The 21,063-nt window shown below is 44.8% G+C and overlaps 1 protein-coding gene across 1 annotated transcript in view; it reads left to right on the forward strand.

The window, feature by feature from the left end:
• Nucleotides 1-21,063, forward strand: part of LOC8051739 — a gene marked incomplete at its 5' end in the record, with an annotated part of 54,433 nt that overhangs the window by 23,788 nt on the left and 9,582 nt on the right. The window contains 3 exon segments of the mRNA XM_040205314.2: nt 1,870-2,108; nt 2,653-3,760; nt 3,816-4,094. Of these exon segments, the coding sequence (XP_040061248.1) occupies nt 1,870-2,108; nt 2,653-3,760; nt 3,816-4,094 (1,626 nt within the window).

Genomic DNA, 21,063 nt, shown 5'->3' on the forward strand with positions numbered 1-21,063 from the left:
AGAAACACTTCGAGAAACAGTTTGAGGGCATCTTCTGATACTTCTGGGCACTAGAAAATACTGAAATACCTAAACTTTATGCTGGAACCGAAAACTGACTAGGAATTTTTTCGGTTTCACTCTGGAACAATATACTAAATAATGTTTCGATTATGTTTTTGTTCCGCCAAAAATATTGATCTTTCTTTTTTTTTCTTTTTTTTTCTTTTTTTTTTTCTGACACTTTGCAACATAAAATGCTCACCGCCACTGCGGCACCATGCCGGGACTACACGGATCAAATATTGTGATCCCTGAGCAATGATGACGGCGACGCCCAAACATTGCAAAAGATAGAAGACCGATTCAAGCCAGTGGCACAGCCAGGAAACGAGCTTCAGCCTCTCTCCCCACCCCACGAAATCCAGCGTTGTAAAACGCAAGAAAGCTTGCCGTTTTACAATGCTCATCTGACAAGGTTCAAGCTTTAATTGCAGCCATATAAACAAAATGCTATGTATTATACTCATATTTTCTAATAAACCATTATTATACCATGCTACAAATAAAAAATTAAGCGAACAAAAATAGGGTTTTTGAGAAAATCAATTTCGAATTTTCTAGGTTTGCGTAACGTTCATTCATTCCAATGTATGTAGCAGATTTTATTTTGCACATATAATATTAAATTTGTATTTATTGAAAAGAGTGATGCTTGAGCTTTCTGGTGATGTCAAGGTCTTCCAAATATTGTAAAAACATCAAAACATGCAATTCCTGACCGGTGGGAGAAACATCAGTTTTTGCCTCAACCACTTCAATGCTCAATAACTCGAAAACCAAATATCTGCCAATGTCTTTCATTTTAATAATGCTTCCAAAACATTTGTTCTTTTGTCAAAATTGAAAATTCTACTCCAAAAGACTGCCTGAATTGAGATGAAAACACCCAAAGGGCAATGGCCCTCTTCTGAATTGTACATGTATCAAGCAAAAAACCTCACCACTGTTAGCTCATACAAGGTGTCTAGAAAAGATGTTTTGTGCTTACACTGTTGCTCTTTTGTTTTTCTCATTGATAATCATTGATTGTTGCTTGAGATCAACATAGCTGCTCATTCATACGGTTTCTCATTCATGCACAATCAATTTGGCATCAAAATCCACTTTATTTATGTCTCACTTTCTACATTCAGATATTGGATTTCTATTAAATTTGATATTAAAGCTTTCTTCTGTATATGCACATTAGTTTATGTATCAAAGTGAATAAGATTTCAACTCTTTTTCCAGCAGGGATGTCATATCCTTCTCTCTGTTTCTCGGCCAAAATTTGAGTTCTGTTTTTGGTGGCATCCGCTAGTTTTTGCACAACTTATTTTTTTAAGCTCTGGGGAAAATTGGGGAGCACATTGAGATTTGCAGGAAGGGATGAGACTAGTAGGAAGGGAAACAGCCTTAGGAAAGTTGTTGAAAGATCTGTGTCTTCGGAGACTTTGAAACAAAACCTTCTCCCTTGCATGCCATTATTTTATTGTGACAAACTGGGTCCCTTGGGTTCCCAAACCTCTAGTTATTGTCTTCAGTGTTTATTAATTTTTTTTTCCTGTTACTGTTTCTGAAGCTTTGTGTGTTCAACCTCCAGCAAGTCCAACTAAACGAGTGGGGAGTCTTTAAGGGATAATCTTTTCCTTCTATGTTCCGTTTCAGGGATCCAGTCGAGGGGATGAAGAAAAGGGATGCGTAAATGCACTTGCAAAATCAGACCAACATGGTTCCTATTCTGTGCTTTACGAACGTCGAGTGTCTATTTTTGCAAGTAGTTGGCCAAAGTGGAGAAAAAAAATAAAGGCGTTTTGACTTTAGTTGGGGACGTTTGCCTCAACGCAGCAAAGCTGGCAGCAGCCAGCAGGTATGCGGCATGGCCGACGAACTGGAGGGCATGTTCCCCAAGGGGACTGCGCCCATGGTCTCGGATCCAGCTGGCAAGAACCCGCGCACAGTCATTGTGGGAGCCGGTGCAGCGGGGCTCTCGGCGGCGTACAGGCTCTCCCTCGGGGGTCAGACCAACTTCCTCGTCTTGGAGGCACAGAAGAACGCCGGTGGAAGGATACAGTCCTACTACTATGGTAGTGGCCCGGCCTTCTTCTTCCTTTGGACAGCTGCTCCACACAGAGGGTCTCCTTTATGAGGAAAGATGCTGCTCACTTAGCACAGTAAATTTGATCATAGTACTTTCGTGACTAGGAGCAAGTATCATTTGCACTGAAACTTGTTATCTTTAGGTGTGCAACTGTGTCGAGTAGGCCCAGCTTGTGAAAAATTGGTGTCACAGAAATTTCAAATTTTCATGGGTATTTACTGTGCACCCCAAATGAAAGGAAGTCTAAATTAAAATGATTTACATACTACCCTATATCATAAGACTGTGAACAGTGATCCCAAAGCAAACAGGAAACATCTTGTGATCGTGTACCAAGCATAGCAGTTTGATTGGTGTAACTTGAAGTAGCTTTGACTAGAAACGAGTGGTTTGTGTCCCAACAGCCAAAATTGTATGCTACATTACAAGCCCTGGTAGCATTGTTGAGGTGGACTTGAGCTCTCAGCCTAAGCGGGATGAGAGCATCAAATGTGGGCCATTTGTGAGTCCAGTGCTTGCCTGCGCTCTAGATGACAAGGTCCTGGAGCTGGGTGCACAGTGGGTTCATGGAGAGGAAGGCAACCCCTTGTACGGCTTTGCCCTGTCCAACAACCTGCTGGCTGACCCCAGGAGGCACTTCTCCATCGAGGGTAAGGGCCACTTCTGCACGGACCGGGGCACTCGGCTCCCCCAGGACCTGGTGGATGGAGTCGTGACGGTCCTGAACCAGATCAAGGAGGAGCTGGGAGGGAAGCGGCCCCGACCCGAAGGCGAGCTGCTGGCGCTGCACGAGCTCCCGACGTCGGTGGGGGAATATTTGCGGTCCCGCTTTCACGAGCACCTGATGCACCAAGGGGATTCGGAAGACATGGCCAAGATCAAGTGGTCTATCTATGACTGGTACTGGCGCTTTGAGGTCATCGACAATTCCTGCTACAGCCTGGACGAGCTGTCTTTCAAGAGTTACGAGGAGTTTGAAGAATGTCCCGGAACATGGAACATCAACCTCAAGAATGGCTTTTCAAGTGTCATCAAGACCCTGATGGACAACGTTCCGAAAGCGAACATCCGCTACAATAAGCCAGTGAGGCGAGTGTACTGGGACAGCACGCGGGTTCCTTACCGGCAGACCAAGTTGCCCCGCTCCTCCATCAGCAATTCCCAGGAGACAATAGAGGAAAACATTCCGTTTGTTGAGTGCGAGGACGGTGAAATCATATCGTGCAGGCACGTGCTGCTCACAGTGTCGGCTGGTTACCTCAAGCGCCACGTGGACGACTTGTTTGAGCCCAGACTGCCCGAGAAGAAACGCCAAGCCTTGCGAGGCATTGGCTTTGGCACCATCAACAAGATCTACCTGATATTTGCCGAACCATTCTGGGAACCTGGGACAGAAGGCTTCCAGTTAATCTGGCTCGACGAAGAACCAGACAGCGCCGACAACAAAGACTGGTGGCTGCGCGGCCTTTCGGGCTTTGACCCAGTCTATCAAGACCCAAATGCACTGGTGGGCTGGATCGGTGGAAAGGCGTCGGAATATATGGAGACCCTCTCAGACGCTCAGGTGGCAAGTGCCTGTGTGCGCGCTTTGCGCCAGTTCCTCAACAGGGACATCCCGGACCCCAAGGCCATTGTGAGGTGGGTCCAGTCGGCCTGGCTCGACTCGCTTGACCGACTCAGCCCCTGACGACAGGTCGTGTTGGAACAGCAACCCGTACATCCTGGGCAGCTACAGCAACAGGCAGCTCCCGTACGATGCTTCGGAGGCCCTCCTGGAGCGCTTCTGCGAGCCGCTGGTGTCCCAAAGGGCACTACGGGGGGCCTCGCAAGCTGGGTCGGCTGTCCCCTGTGCCATGCACTGGCCACTAGTCCTGTTTGCTGGCGAAGCCACGGACAAGGATTTCTACTCGACTGTCCATGGAGCCATGAGGTCGGGTTTCCGGGAAGCGGATCGCCTCATACAGTTCTGGAGGTTTGTTGCACTGCTTGGAGCCACTCGCTAAAGATGTTCCTTTTTGAATGAATGAATTGGATGCATGCATTTAATGACGCAAGATTTGCCTTCAAGCTGGTTTTAGATGGTTTGGAGGATCTTAGGCATGTGTCCCTCCTCTGATCAACTGTAAAGAAGCAAAGGCTGCCACTGAAAGATTCCTTTGTCACTGCACAGTTCACAAAAATACAGGTGCCAAAAGATTTTACCTGTATCCTTTTGATAGGATTCTTGTGTGAACAGCATTTGATCAAATGTGGCATTGTACTAAAATTAGTACAAATTATACTGACCCTCTCCTGGCTTTAGTAGAACATTGCAGACATTTGGCTGCAGTCTAAATCAACATGTTTTTGTTACTTTTTCTTAGCCTGTTTTGCAACAAAATGTTCAATTTGGAAAAGTAATTTTAATATTCTTTCAATACCGTATTTACTCGCATAGTGATCTCACCCCCCACAACGGGTACCAAAATTTTGACTTTATTTTTCCCCTCGCGTAATGAACGCACCTCCAATTTTCGGCTCTGCGAGTCTTGCATTCCGTCTAATTTAGCTACCCACCAAGCCAATTTTCTTTTGCCACCAAGCGATCAGGCCAAGTCAAGTCAAGCCAAGCCGCTCTCGTAATGGCTGCAAGCGGCCGAAAGTGCATAGTTGCGGAAGTGATCAACCATGAAACCGAGCGGTGCGCACACTTGACGAAGCTTGGGACGAGAAATTGCCCAGCCCTGGACATCCTTCGCCTGTCGGATGCATTGATGTCAACAAACATGTCGTCGTCTGTGGTCCGCTTTCGGACAGTGAAATCGTGAAAGTGGTTAGGCTGAAGAACGGTAGCGTTGCTCTCCGTGCTGAGTGAGCTTCGTAGGGCGCTTTTCCTTCGGCAAAAGGCACGCCGAATTTAAAAAGCATGGTTACTGTGATGCACCCCCGACCAGCCGTGGGTGCACCTCCAGTAGAGGAGATGTGCCACAGCACTTTGCCGTGTCACATTGGCACCTAATGTGACATTTGCACGAAGTGTGTAATTGCAAAAATTGTACGCCGCATAATGAACGCACCCCTCAAATATGTGTCAATTTTTCGGAAAAAAAAAAAGTATTCATTATGCGAGTAAATACGGTATAAGGAAATACATCAAATTCCCTGACACAATCGCATAATGCAATAATATTTCCACATTTTCTAATGATACTATAGCTTATATGCCCCTTGTGAGCTGGGTGGCATTGACACGAGTCAAAATTTTTCAGAATTACTTATTTGGTAGTTGAACCAGTCTTTTTTGCAGCCTTTCAATTATTACACATTCATTCATATAATATCAGTAAGCACTTGCAGTTAGCAGTTACCATAGTTCTATGAGGTAACCCAGAAATGAAAGTCTACAACATTGCAGAGCATTGTACAGTCAAACGCCTTTATAACAAACGCCTCTACTACGAAAGTGCCCATTTAATAAAGTACAATAAAGTCCCGGCCACTCTTTTATGTGGTCAATGTTTTTCTGACCACTACAGTAAACTTTCGTTAGTTCGACCTCAGTTAATTCGACTTTTCGTTTATTTTGGTTGTGTTCAAAAGTCCCGGCGAGCGCCCATACATTTCTATGGGAGGAGAAGTTTGATAGTTCGAACTCGGGAAGACTCCGCATCGAATAATTCGTCTGGAGCGAATGCGCGCGGGCCCACATTGCACGGCACTACGGCAGAAAAACCACCGACATACGGCGAAACACGGGCCCTCTGCTGCAAAGCCGAACGTGCGCAAATATGCGTTTGCTCCTCTACGCCATTGAGATGGACCGTAGCGAATGACGCGAGCCAGCGCAACCAATCTGGCGTGGAGTAGCGCGGAGAACATAGCACGTGGTCCGGTGTGGAGACAGCGCGCGCTCTAAAAGCACTTTTCTGTAGCTTCATGTGTGGTCCATCTTGCACGCCGGAAGGTGGGGTTTTTTTTTCCTTTTATTTTTGTTATTTCTCTCTTTCACCGACGGTCTGGCTGCCCGGCGCCCAAGTCGGCTCGTAAAACTTTTTTTTTTTTTTTGTAGTGCACGATTTTCCGGGGACGTGACGTTTAATTACGTTGCTTTCCGGAGCATGCTTTTGGACACGCGTTTTAAGCGCAGACAGCATTAAACCATCTGTGAGTACTTTGGACAATAAAAGGAAGTTTAATTTTAACCGTTTTTCTGTCCTTTTTTTAATTCGATCATTCGGATAATTCGACCAAATTTCAAGGTCCCGTCGAGGTCGAATTAACAAAAGTTTACTGTACAATGAATTCTTGTTTAACAAATACTTCTGTTTAAAGGAGTACTCCAGCGCTTTCCTCATAGTCCCTAATTTGCATGATAATTTGCTCGACGCATCAACAAGCTGAAATAGTAACCCTAATATTGGGCTAAAATAAATTTTTTTGCAAAGTTATTGAATAGACCATTTGCTAAATCCCCCAAGTGCCCCGGCCCACACTTTAGGAATCATGGGAACGGTGTTCCTTCAGCTCGATTAAAAGGTTAAAAGGCGCAAACAAACAGGACGAAAAAAGGCACGTTTTAACCTTTTAATCTATATGAACCAACTAGCCCCAACCAAAGTCTTATTCCTTCAGCTCCCTAGTGAACAATAATTTCGACCAATTCCATGGTTACACAGTTGTGGGTGTAATTCGGAGTCACCCTTAACAAGCGTATAGTGACCAAGTACCGGTCATGTCACTTTTAAACTTTCTCATCAATGTCAGTGTTTTCGATACTGTGCGTGCTGTTCACCCTTCAACCTGAATGGGCTGCAGAAATCTCTTACATTATTATCATTCTCGTGCAGCTTCAAAGACACTGATATTAAGTTAGAAACGTTCAAAATGCTATAAACAGCCCCACTGACTCCGAGCTAAATTCTGGTTTTTGTTGTGAATTCTCGGCTTCTGAAGTGTTTCCTGCTAACGCAACAATCACGAGAATGATAATATTGTAAGAGATTTCTGCAGCTCAGCCAGGTTGAAAGGTGGATCGCATGCACAGTATACAAAACGCTGACATTGACGAGAAATTTTAAAAGTGATATGACTGGTCCTTGGGGTATATCAGGCGCTCGTTCAGGGTGACTCCGAATTACGCTCAAAAACTGTGTAACCATAGAGTTGGTCGAAATTGCCGTTCACTAGGGAGCTGAAGGAACACTGTTCCCATTATTCCTCGAGTGCGAGCCAGGGCACTTGGGAATATAGCAAATGGTCTATTGACAATTTTGCTTCTATCGTGTTTTTTGAAGGGAAACTTTCCACTGGCAACATTGAAAAGTAGCGTCAACGGAAGGCAAGGGTTCAGTCTTTGGACTGTAGACTTTGCTCCCAACTGATTACAAGCAGTTTCATGGTGTCAAATGAATGCTTTGGAAGCTTGCTCTAGCACCGCGCAGCAGCACGAAGCAAATGCTCGGCATAGTTTTCTTTTTAGACTGCCCGTTCAACCTGCAAGCCTGCCTTTTCCTGATGTCGTGGCACTGAAAAGCGTGGGTTTATTTGAATACTAGTCTTGGCATCATTTTCACGTGTCGATTTCACAATAATTATTGTGAATTTCGCGATACTAAATAGGATACTGGAAAGAGTAAAGGCCGGTGATTCCGAAAATAGAGTTAGTTGGGGTAGCTCAAAACATCGCCGGAGTACCCCTTTAACGAAGCAATTTCGCAGCACAACTAAGCAAAAATGCCCGGTATTATGAATTTTCCGCCGCTCCGCATGTTCTCAGTTTTGGACCCAAATAATTTGTTAAGTGTGCAACCTTGTGACTAGATGGTGCCATGTTACTACGTTGCTGGTTGTGTAGGGCACTTGTACGCAGCAATGTAGTCATGTAGTACCATCTAGACTCAAGGTTGCTCACTTAACAAATTATTTGGGCCCAAAACCGAAAACACTAAACGCGGCGGAAGCAGTATGCGGCACTGCCTCTGCTGCACACTCGTGAATACTGTTATTGGCTTTCATTTTTGCTCATGCCATGGATTGAGTCCGTGCCACTTCAAGGTGAGCCTTTTTTTTTTAACGCTTTGTCCAGGCAATGCGTGCACTCATTCTTTTTATTTTGCATGTATGTCCGCGCATTTGAAAGGACCCGCACAAACAAGAGTACACATAAAAAAAAAAAAACATTTTCATGGGCAGTCACAACTTTTTTTATGCTGTCTTGGCATTTGTTCGACCGACGTGCCGATATTCATCAGGATCCAAGATTCCCAATCTTGCTCTATCCGAGTCCCAAACTGTTCCGCCTTGGAGCATTGATATGCAGTCGAGGAAATGTGGCCTGTGACTCTAACCATGACGCCAAAATCGAAGCGAAATCAGTAGAGCGGCACAGAAAGCCTCGGTGCCATACAGATGTGAAAAAGGGCTCGGTCGGCTCAGTTGTGCGAGGCTCGAGTCCTTGCTCCTCGCTGCGCCGTGCGCTACAGCTGTCGCATGGCAAGTGTGTCGTCGATTCTGTTGTGCTGCTATGGTAGTGCTGCTGCGGCTGGCTGCAGGTGCTGTGCCTGCTCCTACAAGAGCAATGCAGCCACTTGGAGAGCCCCCTTCACTTGACATGCCACCCGATTAGGAAAGAGCAAATTTACACAGTCGGCAAACGCCTCATTTGCTGCATGATCGGGGGTCACTGTCGGTGGTTTAGTAATTGTTGCGATTCATATTTGGATAAGACAGTTGAGTTTGTTGTCTGGAAGTTTGGACAGCGGGAAATTAGTCCTCAGCAAGGAGCGCCTGGTGTCTCGGCTGTAGATAACAATCTTTGCCAGTGGTTGTACTGGCGGCACGACCTCTAGCCTAGTGTCTTTAAATTGTCATGCAGTAGTGAGTACACGAACGCGCGCCAATAGAATTCTCATTTAGAAAAAAAAAAAAAAAGGGTACCGTAAAGTTTCGAGAGAACGGCCGCCCCCGAGATTTCGCCCATCCCGTTTTTCTGGCTAAATATCTGTTACATAAAAATTCAGAAACATCGCCCACTTCCAATTCCCGTCGGACGTCACGCGATGTCCGATAGGAATCGCATCAACCGCACAATTTGCTGTGCCGGCACGTGTGACAAGCGAGTTCATAGCGGGTTCCCGCATTTTATCCGCGATCTGCACGCGTGATATCGGCTTCCATATCACGTGAGTTGTTCCTGTGTGTCTGTTGCACCGTGACATGCGAATCTGCTGCGTCCGCAATTTGCGGTATCCGTTCCCGTGACAAGGTTTGTAGCAGATGCCCGCGTTTGTTTCCACGATCTGCACGCACAGTATCGGTTCTCGGGACAGGCAAGTTTATAGCAGAATCCCATCTGTTTGTTGCACCATAAAACTTGCATCTGCTGCGTCCGTGATATGCGGTATTCGTTCCTGTGAGATGCAAGTTCTTCGGCGGGTTTGCACGGTCCTTCGCACCGTGAAACGCGAATCTCTGCATACCCAACCTGCGGTGTCCTTTCCCATGACACGGGTTCGTAGCAAATTACAGGGTGTTTATCGTATCGTGAAACGCGAATTTGATTTTTGCTGCGGCATCCCCAAAGATAGCCCACCCCATGTTTTTCACCTTTTATCCCTTCATTTTGGGTGGGCGTTCTTTCCAAACTTTACGATAACGGGGCGAAAGCTGGCAGCGCCAGCTTTCGCCCCACATGCTTTGAGCTATGATGCGCTATCAGATTCGGCCGCCATTCCCCCTTTTGATAAGTCAGTTGTCAACGTGCAAAACATTGTTTCTGATGTCACTCATACTATATTTGGACTTCTCTTTTTTTCTAAAACAGCTCAAATGTTGCGCAGGCACAACAATATGCGATAGGACAAATTCGGTTTCGCATGATCGATTGTTCATGCTCAACTACCACAGCGAAGTTACCTGTACTATAAAATATTTCGGCAGTCCTGTGGTCTTCGTTATAAAGGCGTTTGACTGTAAATCAAAAGCAGGCAGACAAGCAAGCTAGTGACAAACTACTGTGATGAAAATGTGCAATTCGTTAGACACTTTTGTTGGAATATTGCCTTTACTGTGTCCTGTTTACGTGAACCAAACTCTTTATGAACAAAGCCAATATACAAAAGGCCAATCACTCTGATTTACAAATGAAGACGAGCGAATAATGAGGAGATCGCGTCTGGACTCAAAACTGCGACTTGCACTGGGATTCTGAGCTTGTGTGAATGCCATGCACCCCAGTACAGGTCACTGTTTCGCAGGGTTTTCCCCGGGAATTGAAATTAGTAGGGTGTCTAAATATTTAGGGAGGGAGGGGGGAGGGGAAGGGAAGGGAAGGAAGGTGCATTGAGATAAAGGGGTGGTTGCGAATTGGTGCCTTTAGAAAAAGGAGGGGGGGTGTAGACCCCCCCTTAGAAATCACTGCTGTTTCGAGTGCCACTATTGTTGGTTCCTGCTCATTGGCTGTCTGCATGCTGTGCGGGAAGGTGGACGTACGGGCTTTGTTTAAGAAAGGTTGCACTAGGTTTGAGTGTGGTATACAGTGAGCAGGTGAACCTACTTGTTAAGATGGCACCTTTTAAAAGCTGCATTGTTGCGAAATTGGAGCACTCAATTTCACTTTGGGAGCAAGCATAGCAGAAGGCTAGGGCTTTCAGTGCAAGCATCGTTCAGGGCAACGCGCTCGTGCTTGTAGCTTTGGCTTCGTTCCCACATGAAGGTAAACAAGCTCATGAGGCTGATTTTACACGCAGCAACTTCTCTCAAAGCAAGCCATAGTCTGCTGATGTTTGCCGCTGGCCAGAAGGAATTCTCGTGAGCCCCTTTTTGCCCACCCGTGTGTACCGTAGCCACAACATAAAGACATGTTTTTGAGTCCCCTCATTCCGTGCTTTCAACAAAAACTGTGTTTGCACATATAACTTGACAAAGCTTATGAGGTCCAAGTCTCATTGAAAACAATTTTAAACTTTCTGAAATTGATGTATGTGTTTTATGACTGCAAAAAGGAACAAGCAGTTAGGATATTCTGTTAGAAATATTTAGACTACCATAGAATCCCGTATGAATGCCCTTCCCCGAGAGATCGCCCATCCCTTTTTCCTGGCTGATTATCCATAACAGAAATTCCGAAACATTGCCCTCCCCCCGATTCACGTCGGACGCCACACACTATGTCCAATCAAGTCCCATAAACCACGCGATCTGCGGTTTTGGTACGCGTGATATGCAAGTTCGTAGTGGTTCCCTTGTGCTTTGTTTAGCGCACCGTGAAACGCGAATCCGCTGCGTCCGCAATTTGCGGTATTCATTCCCGTGACATGTGAGGAGCAGGTTCCCGTGTTTTTTGTCCGGGATCTGCGCCTAGGATATCGGTTACTGTGCTGTGCCAGTTTGTAGTGGTTTCTGGCGTGTTTATTGGACGGTGAAACGTGAATCTGCTGTGTCCTTGATCTGCGATATCTGTTCCCGTGACATGCGGGTTGTGGCCTTTTGTCCATTTTTTTTTTTCTGAAATTTATACACTCGATATTGGCTCCCGTGACACGCATGTTTGTAGCAGGATCGCACACGTTTTATCCTACCGTGAAACGTGAATCTGCTGCGTCCGCGATGGTAGCTGTTCCTGCACCATGTGTTGATAGCTGGTGCTCTGGTGGTTATCAGTCATTTTCGATAAACTTTTGCTGTCTCATCCCCAGAGATCGCCCACATACCCCATACTTTTCACCATTTATCTCTTCATTTTGGGTGGGCGTTCTTACCATATTTTACATAGTCTTTTTGTCATTAAGGCACTTTCAACAATGAAACTGTCCAGAGAAACAAAATGTTTGCATCATTCTTTTTCTCATCACATGTCAAGTTGCCCTGCAATATACTAATGTTCGACTGTGATGACAAAAGAGTGATTGTTGTAGAATGTCTTCCAGTAGCACAGAGCACGAGCCAGCATGCGTTTGCACCGTGGCCTTGCGCATGGCCATAGCGCTTATCAAAAAAGCTCACATGCCGTAAGACAAAAATGTGCTCAAGCTATCCTTTTGCTCATCTTCACATTTCAGTTCCGTCACCACAGCAGTTTTCATCCGCTTTTCATTGTGAAGCGGTGTATTGCCACCGGTATAGTATTTATTTTGCCTGTTGTCAGCGGTGGCCGGGTGCTGACATTTCGTTAATTAGTAATGCAACCTTGATTTGTGAAAAAAATGAAGCAAGGTTTATTTAACTGGATTAACTTCGATTACATGATTAGGCTTTCATGTCCATTGCGTGACGTGCATCGGGTCGTTCTGCGGAGGGGTCAGTCTCTTGTTTAGAGGCAGGTGCCCTGAGCAAAGTTCAGTTCAGTTCTGTTAAAGCCCGTTCACCCACTTGCAACTCCTTAGAACCGGGTGCCTTGAAACCTCTTAAAATTTCTTGGGACGAGAGAACACACTGGCGCCATCTATGCTGTGACCCTGGAACTGCATTTCACAAGAGCGAAGGTTTTGCGGTATTTGCGAGGTCGAAGGTTTGTAACACCTATGAGAAAGGCTCGTTTATAACATTGACAAACGTTTTTCAAGCCAAGAAAGAAAGGATGATGCATGAGAGAAATAGATCATATGTGAGATCGCCACGTGTTCCACTGCTACCCGATAGGTGGCGCCATTGTGTCCTCTCGTTGTAAGAGATTTTAAAAGAGGGGTGCAACGATTTTAAGATTAAATTAATTTGCATCTCATCATTTTTACATTGTTTATCATGTCCCGGAAGATACAGAAAACACCTCCTAAAAATGAGGCAATTCCGCTCCATAATTGCAAAGTGAAAGTCTAGCTTTTTCCCCCACCTGCAGCCGCGAGTGGCAACCGAAGCAACTACGGCGAAAAGCTTACGTGACCTCACTCGGCTCTAAGCTGCAGCATAACGCTCGCTAATGTCAGCCGAGAGAGGGAGAGTAAGCGTCCTCCAAGAGAGCACACGGGAAGCTACACGGCACCCCAAATAACGTCACCAGGAGGGGGACCAGGTGTGACCCTGAGAACTGGGAGTGAGTTGAGGGGTGCCAGAAATGCCAATATTTATCTTTTTTTTTTACACAACAACTAGGACACGCAGGTGAAATCGATTTTCTGTTTTTTACTTTAGAAGTGTCGGAGGGCAACTTCCACAAATGTTTGACTGAAGTCTGGAAATCATTGCACCCCCCCTTTAAGAGGTTTCAGGGCATTCGGTTCTAAGAAGTCGCAAGTGTGTGAATGGCCCTTTCCATATCCTGTGTACAATCACTGCATAGTCTGAGGCTAGACAAGACAAGCTGGTCTAGCCAACACTGTTTCAGTGGTTTATGACTGAAGCCCATCTCTGATGCATGCTGTATCTGTAGCCTTGGGAGGGCACCATCATCAAATATTTATTGCCAACTGTAGACTTGAAAACCACTTGATTTTCCCTTTAAAGGTATACTGAATAGCATTTTAACATTTTATCTAGAGCTGGAACTGAATCTAAATGCTTGAAAAAATAAATATATGGTGGCATACATCCACAGGCTCGCTCTAAAATTGGCCAGAAAGACCGGCATGTAGCAATCTCAAATTTTCGGCAAAGGTGCAGTTCAGTGGTGTATTTTATCTCGTGATATTTAAAAGCATAACTCCCTTTCTGCAAAAAATGCGGCCAACAAACTTGCCACGGTCAATAGAAGACTCGGATGACTAAATGAGCAAGAGTTGTGCTTGTGGAGTTGTGCTTGTGGGAGAGGCACAACGAGCAGACGACTCACTCAGTCAGATGGCGCGGTTGTCTGCTCAAGCCAATCTCCACAACCTTCACAGACCTCTAGCTCTCAAGTTTTGACCAGCGCCCCTTGCGAGCAAAATCTGATATTTTTGGGTTGCATTCCCATTGTGCTTCATGTCCTTTTAAATGCTCCGTTAGTGCCAATAATCAAACCCTGCGGAACGCTCAAACGCTCCGTTAGTGCCAATGGACAACCCCTGCGGGATGCTGACAGATACCAGTTTTCATGAATCGTGCATGATGGGATGCTAGAATGCCGCTTCACGTCAGCATTAAATGGTCGCCTCTTGTGAACACTTGCGGAGGCGCCTCTTTTGTGGTCGTGTCTCGTGGACGCGCCTCTTTTGTGGTTGCCTCTCGTAGACTAGCGGAGGTGCCTCTTCTGTGGCCACGTCTCGTGGATGTAGCGGAGGTGCCTCTTTTGTGGACGCATCTCGCAGATGCTAGTCGCGTCTCGGGACGCCAAGAGACGCAGGCCCTTTTACTCTCTTGGCCCTCAAGTTTTCTGGCCGCTCCAGCAGTGCGGCAAGGGGGGAAATATCCGAGGAGGAAATCAACATGTGGAGCCTTACACCCTGAGTACCAAGGAGCATAGAAGAGAAAAAATGTGCACACACTTTTTCTTACTGTTATGTGGACGGGGGGTACACAGTCAATTAATTTATGCAGGTATATTCCTCGGTACACTGTTGGGGCAAAGATTCTGTCTAACACCTGAAGTAAGAGCTAAACTGTAGGTGTGGTGGTGGATGTTGTACATGGTAACCCATGTTGGGAGCAAAACAGGCCAACTTCTAAGCATTGCTCTAAACATGCTTTTATGCTTTGCCAAGTTATGTGCAACATAGTTCTCGTTGAAGGACTAAACTTGTGTTTGTGCTGTCCCTCCTTTTGATGTATTTTCTCCCTTAGTGATGGGTTTGATGCACTTGAACTAATATTTAGGGTTTGCATGCTCCACCTAGGTCCATAGGACACAGCAGGAGGGAAATCATTTTCTAACCAGTAAACAAACAATATTCTGCATGTGAAGCACTGAGTGCTAAATTGCATGCTCTGTGATAGTTTGGAGCCACTGAATATTACCCCAGTATTGCAATTCCTAGTGTTTGCCCTAGCCATAAATAGGGCCTATTGGCTGCTTGCTTATAACCACTTTAATGCCAACAGCTGACCACATAAAGGTGAGGTCTCAGCCAATGACTGACAAAATGACGCTGTGCTAAAATATTAAAGTGGACTAGTTGGTTCAACGTACTACTAAATATATAAAGCGCGAGAGGCAGACGAGGACATGAAGCATCGACAGCAAACAAAAAAAATTAGTTGTTACCCAAGCAGCACAGATTTTAGTCATGCATTGGTCAGTGGCTGGCAATGGTCTTCTGGCCAATGGCCAAAGAGTGGCCATTCATCGGCCAATACTTGGCCGATGGCTGATGGCCAGAGAAAGGCCAATCATTGGCCAATGGCTGGCCACTGTCTGGCCACTGGCAAAAGGACCAGTGCCAGCCATTGGTCAATGATTGGCCGAAACTGTGCTGCTGGGGTAGTTGCTTAGACCAGGGGGGTAAAGACGGACGCAGAACACAAGTCCTGAGCACTGACATCAGTGGTCTTGAGAGAAAGAACGAGGCAAAGAGCGACAGAAGAGTGGAAAAAGAAAGACGATAGGCTGGGTGCACTTGTTTTGCCGCGACGACTTGAAGTTGTTTGAGCGCTTGTCAACCTTTTTTTTTTTTTATATAGAATGCTCGATGCCGGTGGTTTTTTTACTAAGTACAAAACAAAGCTAGGGAGTACAGACCTTACAGGTGATATGTTCCTGTTTTCTTGTGTGTATTAAAGTGTCGCTAGTGATCTGGGCCCATCGGGTTGCCGATAAGGCCACCGATGTCCAAGTCTATGCCCCGCCATTATGGAGCAGCCACAATGCATGTTTCCCTCTAGATTATTATTCTAACTCTATGGTTTAGACGGCAGTAGTTAGTTTGCTAGAGTATGGCGACATTGTTGCCCACTGTAGATGAGAAATTTAGCCAGTGTGGTACAACAGCTAGCCTGCAGTCTTTAACGTGTACCACACAGTAGTGATACACAACCGGCAACCGCACATTGTTACAATGCTCATTCAGATTGAAACTGGCACGGGTGGGGATTGAACCCAGGATCCCTGGGTTCTGCAGCACGAGCTTTCGCTTCACCTGCTTCAAGCTGCTGTGCACTAACACACTCAGCCACCGATCCTCCTACATTACAGCACTATACTCACAACTGGTGTTTTAATAAAAAAATCTGAAGTAGAGAAGAAAGAAGCGAGAGAAGCTAAGCAAACAAAAAGAAGAAAAAAAAGATGAAAACAAAAGAATTGGGAAGAACAAGGCAAGTCAAAGCAAATTCGGCAATAAATTACCGTGAAACAATCTATCAATTAAAGGCATTAAAAAAAAAACACTAAAGGAAAAAAAATTACTTAAAAAAGAAAATATTTCAACATTACTTTGAAAGAAGGTTCATCCACCAAAACTAGTAAAGCACCTAACTCATCATATAGGGTGGTGGATGTTGTAGCAGTTCTTTGTCTGACAACAACACAGAAGGCGCACTGACACAGGCATCCCACAAGCTTTGATGGTCTGCGGCTTATAAAGTTCCCTGGCCTTTTGTTCACAGAACTGCCTCAGGACTTCTGTCTTTTTGAAGATTGGCGTGCAGTGACAGTCACGGACACATAATGCGAGATGTCCCGCTGGCAAGGAGTTTAGAGATGATGCATGTTCTCGAAGTCTTTTATTTACACATAGGCCAGACTGTCCCGCATAAATTTTCCCGCAGGTGAATTTTATCTTGTATACTATACTCGTGTTGGGTAGAGTACATCTAAAAAGTACTTAAAGTACAAAGTAAATGAGAGGTTATGTACTTCAAGTAAAGTAGTAAGTACACTGGGCGCAGTGTACTTGTACTAAAAATAGAACATACTACTTACAAAGTAACCTACAAGCACTTTTTAACACAATCTTTCATGATGTCCTTCCAATCCCCTATACAGTGTTTTTTAAACTGATATGCATTGCCCCAGGTGCAATGGGGTACATTATTTATTTTAGGAAAGGACGGCGAATTTTGGATAAAGTCAAATGGCCGCAGAGTTGTTTTACTCTCGCTTATGAACTATTTAACATAATCAACTTATAAGGCAGTTATCGGTCTTGTACACCTTTTTCGTTTAGCCTCACACCCATCCACGTTGTCCCCCTATCCTGTATGTGTTCCGAACAAAAGAAAGATATTACAACCCCGAACAAGTACCGTAAAGCAGTATACACGTTTGCCAGTCCGGCTTCAGGGCGCTGCCATCTTGCTTGTCTGGGGTGCGCTTGGACGAGTCCTAATGCGATTACGAAGCCTTGCTAACGCGTCATAATCGGATTATGGCCACGCCCAAGAGCGCACCCCACTGAGGAAGATGGCGGCGCCCTGAGACCGGATTTGCAAACGTGTATAGAAGCTGTTATAACAAGAACGACTGACGGTTGGAGTTAAAATGTTAACACGTCCTACTGTTATGGCGAGAAGAAAGCAACATTTTCACGCATACCGGAACTTCCAGAATTGAAGATGGCGGCGCCCACATAAAAAAGGTGAATAGCCGCCATTACTTCACTCAGAGAAATGACCCGGTGACGTCTTGAAAGACGATAGTGCATTTTCACATGACTGTGTGCCATTGTTTTGTTAAATGTTGGTGAACTCTTGTACTCTACCTCGGAAGTTGTGGATACTACTGGGAAAGCCAAGGATACGAGCATGTGGTTCTTGAAAGAGCTTAATTTTACCGAGACCAAATTTGGGGAATGTACTTTAAAGTCGGAAGTAGTACTTTCCTTGAAAAGCACCAGAAAAAATATTTTAAATGTAGAAGTACATACTCGGAGAATGTACTTCAAGTAAAGTACAAGTTTTCTGAACCTACTTGATATAGAACTTGCCAACTCTGACTATACCACTTTGGCATATGGTATATATGCATGCTTGTGCTTCACGTTGCAGTCATCATGATGGTTTTCAGGAGAATGGATCTTAGGACACAGTCTCTTCAGGTTATGCGGTGCTGGAAATACCAGTGGAATGTCCTACCTGGAGGCAACCTTATTAATGTTACGAGATAGCCGGTGTATGTAGGGCAGCAGGACGTCGATTTCTGTTTTCGCCTTTTTCTTTTTGTCTTTTCTAACTAATAATATTTTTGACGAGATGAGACAAGAATAATATTTTTGACGAGATGAGACAAGATGGTACTAGGATAACCAGATGCCTTGAGTCGTTCCACCTGTCTGTCTCGCCGAACGATCACATGACTTTTTGAGGGCCGTGCTGAGACAGGTATTCACAATCACCCTTTTGATGAGTTTTGAATGGAATGACTCATATTGGAGCAACTTTTTCTTTGATCTTGGCATGTATGTCCAGTATGTGCGATTGTTCTGTAAGCTTAGCCGTAAGTCTAGAAATTTGAGGGTGCTCCAATTCAGTTGCCAGCTCGCAGGTGAATGTCAGTCTCTGAGCATTTTCGATAAAGGTGGTTCGTATGGTGTTGATTTGTCGCTCGTGAGTTCTCTGGGATCGATTGTTTAGAAGGACAAGATAGTCATCCACATATCTCAAGAGTCGTGAGATTTTGGTGGTGGAAACACTGAGCGATGACCCGGTCCCATTGTGACAAGAAGACATTGCATAAAACTGTTGCCACACACGATCCAATGCGGAGAGCAAGTCGTCCGCTTCTTGCGCAGGAGTTGCGGTGATGTCAGAAAGACGCCGAGCTCTGATTGGCTCTGATTGAAGGATAGTGGGTAGACCTCAAAGCAAGCTGCCTTGTGGTCTACCCACCATCCTTCATTTAGAACCAATCGGAGCTCGGCACTCTGACCTTAACCCCTGCAAAAGAAGCAGATGAACTTGTGCTCCGCATACATACGCCTTTCTTTTGCAGGTAGTGATTGCCATTTAAAGAGATAACTGTGAATGATAGATAGAATGTCAGCAGTCCAAAAAAAAAAATACTACCTTATTTTCTCAAGTAATAGCTGCACTGTTTATGAACAAAGCCTGTGGGCCTATTTTCCCGTGGAGCACATAGCAGCGAATCACCATGGTCGGCAGAAAAATGGCAGCAATTTACGGGACAGAAATAATATCTTCACGTGAAAGTGCTACCTGCTCAGATTGCATTTTTGCAGAGAATTGTTTTCTCAACCTCATTATTTGCTGCGTTTTTCGTGCAGAACGCTATGATTGGCTTTATGTAGGGTTCCGCGTTTTCGGTTTCTATTATTTCAAAATTCGGCATACTTTTTTCGGTGTTTATTTTAAAATTCAATTTTCGTTTTTTTTTTTTCGGTGTATATTTATGCCCAAAAAGTTTATCAGCTTCTTTCGGTGAATTAAAATAAACACTAACGGACACCGGATCAGACGATCCTTGTAGCTTTGATGTTTGTGATCACTCAAAGAATAACTGCACAGATATATTGAAAAAGAAATCTACACTTTATTTGGCAAATGTTTGCAACTGTAAAAGAAACAACAAAAAAAGACGGAAGTAAAAAAAGTCAGTTATGAACCCTATGCCCAAAACACATGGAACTTTACGTTCTGTACATCGGGATTACGTGATCTTATTATAGTACACACACATGTACTTTCCCAGGTTTTCTTCGTTGATCCGCACTCTTTCTTTCCTGTTAATATGACCCTGCGCTTCGAGAATGCCCTCTCAACGCTAACACTGGACAGTGGCGGGCTGAGGAGATGAAGCGCTGCCTGAGCGAAAATTGGCCAATCAACCAGTTGTGACCTCCAAAAGAGACACGGTGCGACGTTTTGAAGCACAACACAACATGCAGAGCTTGCATCCAGTCTTCCTTACAGTGACTTTGAAAATAGGCTCGTACATGGTCATGGGGCATTTCGGACTTCAAGTTCCGATCGATGATGCGCACATTAAATCGCCCCATTAAACCATAACGTCATGATGGCATCCGTGTATCCCATACATTCGGACATGTTTCGGTCGGCACTGTCGTTCCACTTTTTCGCCACGGCTCTGCGGTACGACTGGAAGGTCAAAGTGACATTTTCCGGTTAAAACTGAATTTTAGAAGATGAATTCGACATACTTTTATCGGTTTCTATTGGTTTAAGTCGAAAATGGCGAACCTACAAACTGACCTTTTTCGGTTAAAACCGAATTGCTGAAAATGGATTAGGCATACTTTTATCGGCTTTTATCGGTTTAAACCGAAAACTCCGAACCCTAGCTGTATGTGTTCCGCATGAAAGTAGACGCAAGGGCCTTGTTCATAAGAAGTGCAGCTATTACTTGAGAAAATACGGTAAATGTAAAGCAGGTTGATTCTAAAAAGACACTGTACCATTTCTCTTAATACATTTTCTTACAGCTGCGAACAAACTATTGTGGTGGATAGAACAAAAATCTTCCACATCAAGTGAGAAACCAAAGTGTCCTGTCATGGCATTATCTTTTAGATATTGTATAACTGCTTTGGAATTGGGTATCAAGAAAGGATCATCAAGTTGGAAGTTGGACAACTGGCAAAAAAGGGACCGTGACATGGCACCCTGCCATAATCCTTGTTCAGTGACGACTAAATGAAAAGGACATCCTTATGTGTTTGAGTGCTGAAAAACATCTCTGAAGGATCCTTTTTGGATGCTGATATCTCCTTTTTCAGGTTTGCAAGATCAAGTTTGATGTACAAAAGAAGCTTGAGCTTTTGCCTTGACCTTTTGATCTGGATTTCTTGCATGTGGTTGAAGTTTGTTTGTACGGCTACTCTGCAGCCTTATCTAAGTAAGAAAATACAAAAAGAAAAAGGCAAGAACAGGAATCGACGTCCTGCAGTTATGCCCTACATACACCAGCTATACCATAGCAATGTCAAAAAGGTTACCTTCAGGTATGACATTCTGCTGGTATTTTCAGCACCGGGTAAGCTGAAGTGGATGTGTTCTAAATGCGATTCTCTGTAAAACCATCGTGACGACTACAATATAAAGCAGTATAGCATACAAGATACCATCTACCTGCAGGAAAATGTATATGGGACAGACTGGCTGGTGTGTAGATACCAGATTTCGAGAACATGAATCATCTC

The sequence above is a fragment of the Ixodes scapularis genome, unplaced genomic scaffold (genome assembly GCF_016920785.2).
Source record: "Ixodes scapularis isolate PalLabHiFi unplaced genomic scaffold, ASM1692078v2 PGA_scaffold9__187_contigs__length_104089568, whole genome shotgun sequence".
NCBI lineage: Eukaryota > Metazoa > Arthropoda > Arachnida > Ixodida > Ixodidae > Ixodes > Ixodes scapularis.